At 41.0% G+C, this 8969-nt stretch overlaps 1 protein-coding gene across 1 annotated transcript; it reads left to right on the forward strand.

The window, feature by feature from the left end:
- The first annotated feature begins 905 nt into the window (after positions 1 to 905).
- Positions 906 to 3019, forward strand: hoxd9a (homeobox D9a). The gene is given in 3 exon segments (XM_083921171.1): positions 906 to 1415; positions 1417 to 1984; positions 2497 to 3019. Coding segments are annotated over 3 exon segments (888 nt in total). The 5' UTR covers positions 906 to 1340; the 3' UTR covers positions 2742 to 3019.
- Positions 3020 to 8969: the final 5950 nt, after the last annotated feature.

Below are 8969 nucleotides of genomic sequence, written 5' to 3' on the forward strand. Positions count from 1 at the left end.
TCAAACAGGAAGATATTTAGTTTGTGGGCTACCAGCAGTTTTAACACACGCTGTTTTATATGCATGTTAGGGTATTTTACTTTATGTTACGCTATACTAAACATGCTATTTCACGCTTTAAGATATCCCATCCACGTAAAGGCAAACTGAAATCGTGGGACTGATATTAGTGAAATGAAGCACAAATAAACCGAAATAGTCTAAATAGGATAACATTTATGTGTAAATGAACGGCGTAGCAGAGAGACGCAAAGAGGCGAAAGTCATGTAATCAAACAAATATGTTTATTTTTTATTTTCGGGCCTGTTTGTGTCCAATGTAACAGTTTATGTGAACCATCAGGCGGTGTAAGTTATGTTCAAGCACAAATTCACAGGCTGGACTCTGCTCTTCCTTCCTTTTCGCGCGACACAGGCCTCAGTCGCCACGTTGGGTGATTTTTCTTTGTAGAATGACTTCATATTTTATGATGATCTGCGATGAAATGACATGCGACCGTCAGTCCGATCCAGTCTGCAGATTTGACCTAAATAAATTATAGTTACCCTTCAAATGTTTTTTTTAATTATTTCTAGACTGAAGGTCAACAAAGTCATTTTCGAAAAAGCAACAAAAAAAGTCAATTTCTATAGAAAAATGCGACATATAGGCTTTGTTACATTTATGTTGCAGCTTTCAGACAGCAACCCATGCATGCTTTGCTTCTCAAAGTCTTTTCTTTTTTTATTGACGGCATGTATAATCACACGCACCTCATAAAACATTTATTGATACATAAAGACATTATTGCCCTCCTTTGAATGAATACAACAATTTCACAACTGCTGTTTCCGACTTAGCTTTTAAAAATTAAACCAACCCAGAAAATATGTTTCCTAGTCGAATATTAACAATGGATACACCGCATTGAGAGCGGAAATGGCGTCTGTTATTTTACAGCATGTTATTACATCTATTTTACGAGGACTCCGTAAGTCTATAAAGCATTTTATTAGCATTGAGGTTATCAGGACGATATAAGGAGAGTTGTTCTCCAACATTAGGGTGGTGTTGGTGGACGCCGTGCATGCGTGTGGGGTTTAAATGTGTCCTGTTCCTTTTTTAGCTGCATATATTGTCGCAGCATCCTGCAGCCACCGTCACACAAACAGTCAAAAAATGTGTGTTCATTTGAGCGATAGTTTTCTCCCTCCAGACACACGTGTTGGGCCTTTTTTTATTATTTGTGAAATGAAAAGCTAAATTAAACCTGACGAAAAAGAGGGAGAGCAGGGCAGGATTGATTTACTCGCTGTATTGGTAAATATGACCACGTGATCCATGTAACCAATCCCTGAAGATGCAGGCCAGCAAAAATACTATGATTGTTCATAGAGGGAAGCTTCCCGTAACAGTGCAACCCTTATTATATGAGTAGGAAGAGATCAAAAATGTCTTCCAGTGGCACTCTCAGTAACTGCTATGTGGACGCTATAATGGGGCAGGAGCCGGAGGATGTGTACGGGGCTCGCTTTATTCAGGCTCCGCACACGGTGACCCCGAGGCCGTCAGGTGCTGGGGACAACGCAGACTTCTCCTCTTGCAATTTTGCACCAAAGTCCGCCGTTTTCTCGTCGTCTTGGTCCTCGGTTCATCCGCAGGGGATTTATCATCCGTACGTGCACCACCACCACCACCACCAGTCCCATCTCCCCGCGTCGGACGGCAGATATGTAGGCGTCCGCTCCTGGATGGACCCCATCTCCAACCACGTTTCGTTCGCCGGATTTCACTCCGGCAGTCGGCCGTACGGGACAAAGGCAGAGGTCTTGCCACCGAAAGCTACAGAGTGCGACACGTTGGAGGCAGAGGCTCGGCCGATCGCCGGTGAATTCGCGTGTGGAGTATCGGAGTGTCCAGAAAAGGCGACCAAAGAGCACAGTGGAAGTGAGCTTTCGAGCCACAGCGAGCCCAAAGAGGAGAAACAACAACAACTTGACCCAAGTAAGTAAACGAAATAGCCAATCCTGATTTACAACCCTAAGAACTGTATGCGCTGGGTGTGTAAAACTGGAGGTTTTACTAACCTATAAAAGTGTCTCGTACTATACCTCGGCTCGGGAAGGGAAAAAAACCGGCCCTGCTCGGGTTATTACAGGGGATCCTGAAGTTGTTCATGTCACAGGACGCCCAAAATAGATACACATTGCTCCTTTTTTTAATGATATTTTACCTGAGGTAGACTTTAGGGGTGCGTATACGGTATTTTCTGTGTTATTTTTGTTTACCACTATAGTGTTGTTTTATCATTAAAACAGGACAACATGTAATGGAAATAGTCATCTTTGTGTCACATTAAACTATTCCTCATTTCGCTTTTGATTTCCTGCAACCACACCATGGTGTCGTGACAGGTCCCCGAACCCCGGTCTGAGAACCATTTTACTGCAGTGAAAAATGAAAAAAAAAACAACAACCTTTATTACATCATGTCTTTTACTTCATCTGCATTTCAGACAACCCTGCAGCAAACTGGATTCACGCACGCTCCACGAGAAAGAAGCGATGCCCGTACACAAAATATCAGACTTTAGAGCTGGAGAAGGAGTTCCTCTACAACATGTATTTGACAAGAGACCGACGCTATGAAGTGGCCCGCATACTCAGTTTAACCGAGAGACAAGTGAAGATCTGGTTCCAGAACAGGAGGATGAAAATGAAGAAGATGAACAGAGAGAGGAGCGGCAAGGAGCTGCTATGAAATCACTGCCAAGTCACACATTTATACCAAGGAAGCCATCTGAACAATTAAATTCATTTTGGTAGGAGCCTCGGTAGCCATTTTCATTTTTAGACCCTAGGTAATAGCGTAATTTTGCGTGTCAGTGTCATAACAGTGTCGGCCAAATATGCTTCAAAATCACATGTGCAGGAATGTGTCTTAAAGATTCAGACAGGATCCGCCAAATGCTGTTTGGTTTGATATTGTATCTGTATTAAATTTAACACAACCACAAGCAGTTTGTCAGATAAGTTGAGCCCCCCCCCCCCCCCCCCCCCCCACCACCTCAGTAGGAAAACGTACCTATGTGTTTTGCTTTTATAGTTGTTGAGAATTTTGAGTTGTATATAAAACATTTTCACAGCTGAACTACTTTGACTGCTGTCTGTTGTCGAGACACACACACACACACGCACACACGCACACACACACACACACACACACGCACACACACACACACACACACACACACACTAAACCGTGGAATGTCCCATTTTCACGAAGACTTTTACCTTTAAATCGTTAATTCAAAATAAAGGCGTGCGTTTTGTTTTCTCACACACCAAAGCAAATAATCCATTCTATCTCAAACATTAATGCGTATACTAACCCTTTTTTCTTTATTTTATTTAGCTACTACCGCAGCACGTTTCTAGTTATTACATTTAAACCGAAGTAATTCTATTTGATATATATTTATATATATATATTTGGGAAAAATATCCCGTGAGGCTTTGTTTCCAGTAAGACTAGAGCAGCACAACTGCAGCCGCACACTTTTAACACATAGGCTACAAAATGTAACCCAATAGTCAGTTTGACAGTTTTTACCCTTTTCTTATTTACAGCCAACAAATGCATCTGCAGAGATTAAAGGGGTTAAAACCGCTCTTTACACCTGTTGCATAGCCTACTGTATGTTGAATTTCACTTTCAAGAGTGAATTTGGAAACGTAGAAGTAATAAAGTGTTTACGATTGGGAGAGGTGTTGCGGCGGATTTCCAATTTATTGTCCAACTTGTACGAATAATTACTTTAAAGCAGGAAGAAACGCGGTCCAATAAAGCTATAGAAATGGCTAGACGTCTGGCCTAAATGAGTTTATGGTCCTGGCCAGTAATTACACTCTCCTTTGAAACCCCCTTTTTCTGGGGCGTTCGCGTCTGTTGCTGACAAACAGAATGTAGACACTTTTCCTCAGGGTGTCTGGTCGATGAATTGTTTTAGAGGAAATCACCCCCCACCTTAATGGTCACGTTTATTCACCAACTGCACTTCCCACCGATGGGGGAAAAACTTAACTTTGACATGGTGTTCGGTGCAGTTTTACCTCCTGGTGCATGTATTTGATAAAGGAATGTAAAACCAGGCCATGCGTCCTGCTTTTACCTACGGGCTCACCAGAGAAGATACAACATACCGTAATAACTTTGTATTGTTCTTAAATTTGTGAAAATTAATGTCTGATAACATGTTTGACGACACTAGTCAAATCAACTGGGGGAAAAGCTGAATTGTGCAGAACTAGTAGATACAATCTGTTTACTTTGTGCTGCAGGCTGCATTGGAAAAGTAAGGAGAGCGCTAGAGGGCGATATTGGTCTTTTAGTCTCACTTACAGCAATTCATTCACAGCTGGAACATGCAGACAACACATGGAGCATACCATAACACATGCACGGAGTCAGTGACTTCATATGAAAGAAAACTTGTTCATTTTTAAGAAGGCAAAGTATAAATTCTTTCTAAATATCTGTGAACATCTTAGAGTCCAGAGTATGGGTGCAGATTTAAAGCAGTGGTAATAATTACCCTCCTCCTGAATCAAAAGATGTCGTTATTGGATTAAATAGCACGTTTCTTTAGGGTGCCAAGTTGGAAGTAGAAATTCATTTTTTTTTAAAATTCGCCTATGGAATTTGTTTGTGTGATAAATTTCAGACTCCACGTCTCACCAATATGTTTTAGCCTACATTTGAACAAAAGGACAGGCATTTTTAATCTAAAGCCCAGGTCCATGATCATTTATAGAAGAAAAACCCCAGGAACAATTAGTCGGCTTTCAGAAATGCATTCCTCTGTATGGCATGATCTCATCCTCTAAACTTCATGTCTCTTGTCCTTGTCCTTTTTTTAATGACATAATGGAAATATTAATGACAAATATTTGATCTAAGCTCAGTAGACTCTGGAATTACCAAGCATAACGAGACACCGTGCCTCGTGATGTCTGTCCACTCCACAAAGCTCAAATGCCCAAAGGTGATGGTATTTGGCCCTTTTGGAAAAGCGAATTCTCTCTCTCTCGCTCTGTCTCTCTCTCTCTCTCTCTCTGTCTCTCTCTCTCTCTCTCTCTCTCTCTCTCTTTCTCTCTCTCTCTAGCTTTCTCCTATAGGCTACTTACATAATTCAATAATGTCCTCCATTGCGTCAATATTTGTATTACTTTTTTCTAAAAGGTAAGGCCTGTTCCATGTAACACAATGGATATACACAATTACCCAAACACGGCACACAATTATTATGAGAATTATCAAATACGATTATTTCAAAAATGGATTAACTTAAGGTTTAGGTTTCGGTGACCCTAAAATTGCACAAACACACGTACAAAACCTATACTGATCTCTTCACGGCTGAGGAATTTGCTACATATGTATTATTATGTGACATTATTATTATCATACAAAAACAGTGATGCCTTTATTTCTCTTGCTGGTGTGTTGTAAGTCAGTCTACAGAGGAAAAGTAAAAAAGAGTTGGCTGGCTCAGTGTCCACTGAGAAGGCAACGTGATCAATACTTCAGTCATCGTCATTGGAAGTGATGGTTGTCATGAGGTTTCCAGTTCAAAGTATCCAAACACTGACAGTCAATAGCAGCGCTCAGGGCAACAAGATGGACACAATATACTGACGCAATTAGAGAACATGTTGAATTGATTTGTTTGCGTCTGCATTGGGCTGCGTGTGGGATAAGTAGCTTAGGCCACAGTGGACTGGTGACTGTCACGGCTGCAAAAAAATGTACCCCAGTCTGACGATGTTCAGCTTCTTTATTTCCAAATATCTGACCACATGCATTACACGCTGCTTACACGCGCACAATAACTGCATCAAGCGTTTTCTTTGATAATGACAAGATAGGGGATTTCTGTCAACACGGCCATTTCCACGCAGTCATCCTCACTGTACCGTTACAGATAGTCATCATGTGTCTCTTTCAGACAGGTCATGAGTGGGGGTCAACTATTTCACCCTCGGCATTAGCTACAGTCACACCCCGTAGATGCTTTTTCTCCATGTTCACACACTATCTGTGCAGTGTTATTTCTGTGGAGGCTGTATGGAAATTAGAGCGTGTGTCTGCGTGTGTGTGTGTGTGTGTGTGTGTGTGTGTGTGTGTGTGTGTGTGTGTGTGTGTGTGTGTGTGTGTGTGTGTGTGTGTGTGTGTGAGAACAAATTTTCGGGCTTTTCCAGAACAGTGTTGAATAGTACCATTTAAATCAGAGAAAACATAAATAGATAATATCTGAAAGCAAGCAAAAGAAACATTTGAGCCAGTTTGAGCATTACAGTGTGTGTGTGTGTGTGTGTGTGTGTGTGTGTGTGTGTGTGTGTGTGTGTGTGTGTGTGTGTGTGTGTGTGTGTGTCTGTGTGTGTGTGTGTGTGTGTGTGTGTGTGTGTGTGTGTGTGTGTGTGTGTGTGAGAGAGAGAGAGAATTAAGCCTATTCGATTATCATTCTTGCCAAGTCTTGAAATAGTGGAAGAAAGTATGCAGATTATTTAGTAAAAACGTCAATACCAGACTGTAAAAATTCTCAATTTCAAGCAAAAGTCTTGTATTGAAAGTACGAATTATGAGCAAAAATGCAGGCTACTAAAAGCATCAAAAATACTCATGATGCTGAAAAAATAAACTGTTAATAGGCCATTATAATCACCTCTGATACATCTATGTGTCATTAGCATTTTACTGTTGTAGTTGGTGAAGGTGCGGCTGATTTGCAGTTTAGTTTAATTTATTTTAGGCAACTTGGAAAACGAGAGAGTGGAAACAATGCATGACGACAGCTGGCCACACGCATCTCTATTACACTAATAAAGTAACATACCACCACTACTTACAGTCTCCTTTAAATCGACAGTATATAATATTGCGGCTAATCCACTGACCCAAACCACAATTACACTGAATTCAGTGAGTAAATTGTGACGAGAGGAGGAGGAATACAGAATGAAACGTCAATGCAACAGTGTAGCATTAGTACGGAATGCGTGTTGAATCACGGTCCTTAAAACTGATACAGTCATCTGCAACCGTCTTATGACGCATGTGTGAAGTTTTGGCGTGCATGTGTCAGTGGTGTTGTCTTTTTTTTTTTTTTACACTATTATTCCGAGTTGGGAATCCAGGTGTTTGGAAAAGGCGGAGTGTGAGTAATAACATAATGCGCTGAAATTGTCAGTGCAACCAACATGATCTGAAAAACAAACAAACAACAACCTTCTTTCATAGGCTTTATAGTATAACAGCCTCTGTGCATGTGGGTACATTGCTGCAGAATCAGGCCTCACAGAAATAACAGCTCGATCTCTGTGATGAAAGCAGCCTAAACCATTCAGAACATCTAAATTCCTGTTAGACACCATCCAAGCTTTAGGATATGGAAATGTAAACGCAACCAATACTGAATTTACTTTAACCTAGATCATTTAACACTCACTATTATGAAAGGAACCAAATTTGACTTTATATTCTTAAACTGGATAAATTAAAATACTGTGGGGAGAAAAAAAACAGGAAGAAAGAAAAGCTCAGCTGCTGACATTGAGACCTGCTACTCTGAGACGCGCTGTCCTGGTGGTTGTCAAATCTTTATTAGTCCTCCTGGTGTCTAACAACGTTGCAGCTGCGCAGTTGGCTTACAACCTCCACCCACCGACCTCAAGTCTTTCTATGTTTTTTATTCATTCTTTTTTTGATCAATAACAAATTAAACCAAAACAGTGGAAGTTAACATTATATACTACAATATATTAAGTGCACAGTTGAACTCTTGGATTTGTGCTCTAACGGACCAGAAACAGACACCTCTTGTTTTCTCCTAATCAAAGGAAACTGCCAATGAGAGGGCGCGAGATTTTTCTTTTGGCTGCCATAAGTCCTTTAGTGTGCGCTGGTCCAAAACCATTGCACGTAGTGACGCTAATACCATCCGTCCAGTGCAACGTAGCGACTACTGCCATCAGTGACCTCGAATAAAAGACAGTAACTCCTTTCTGTCTTTATTCTTTACAAATAGTCCAGTATCCCTGCACCGAGACTAAAGCGATGATAATCCAGATCTTTCTTTTTTTCCCTCGCCAATAGAAAGATCTTGTCCCAACTAGACTATAGACTTACTATACTGGCATAGTTGTGTAATGCAACCAACCCAACCCAACCTCTTGCGACACACACACACAAACACACACACACAAACACACACACACACACACACACACACACACACACACACACACACACACACACACACACACACACACACACACACACACACACACACACACACACACACACACACACACACACACACACACACACACACACACAGGAAACCAGAGACTTAGCCATAGCCCGACTATAAATCGCACTGTGCTGACTCTGGCATGGCACCAGATGAACAAGAATGGAATGAAATAAATTCCCTTTTTTGCTGCAGAATCGTGTACACATGGACGTGACATCAATATTTAGCCTTTAAATCTCGAGGGTTAAAAACGTGAAAATTGTTATATGCAATAATGAATTTCACCCCGGTAATTGTCTCCATATTTATGAATAACAGCAGGCCCGTAAGAGCACGCAGAGAGGGCGATGGTGTGTTCAGGCACACAAGACAAAAGCCCATTTTGTCGTCGAGAGCAATATTTGAACATCAGCAGAAGACCAGTGTCACAGTGTTAGACTATGTTTGATGATGGTACATTTCATTTTCGTTATTTACCGATATTAATTCGAATTTAACCTAATAAACCAGTTGGTTTTATCTTGTAACATGTTGGTTGGTGCATAGACGCTTACTGGGGAAAAACACATGATGTCATCCTTTTATTGGTGCAAAAAAAAGCTTCTGCTTGACACAAAAAACGTCCAGAAAATTTCTAACGCTAATGGGTTTTTTTAATGAAAGTTGCACCGAAA

Source organism: Echiichthys vipera (genome assembly GCF_963691815.1).
Source record: "Echiichthys vipera genome assembly, chromosome: 10".
Lineage (NCBI taxonomy): Eukaryota > Metazoa > Chordata > Actinopteri > Perciformes > Trachinidae > Echiichthys > Echiichthys vipera.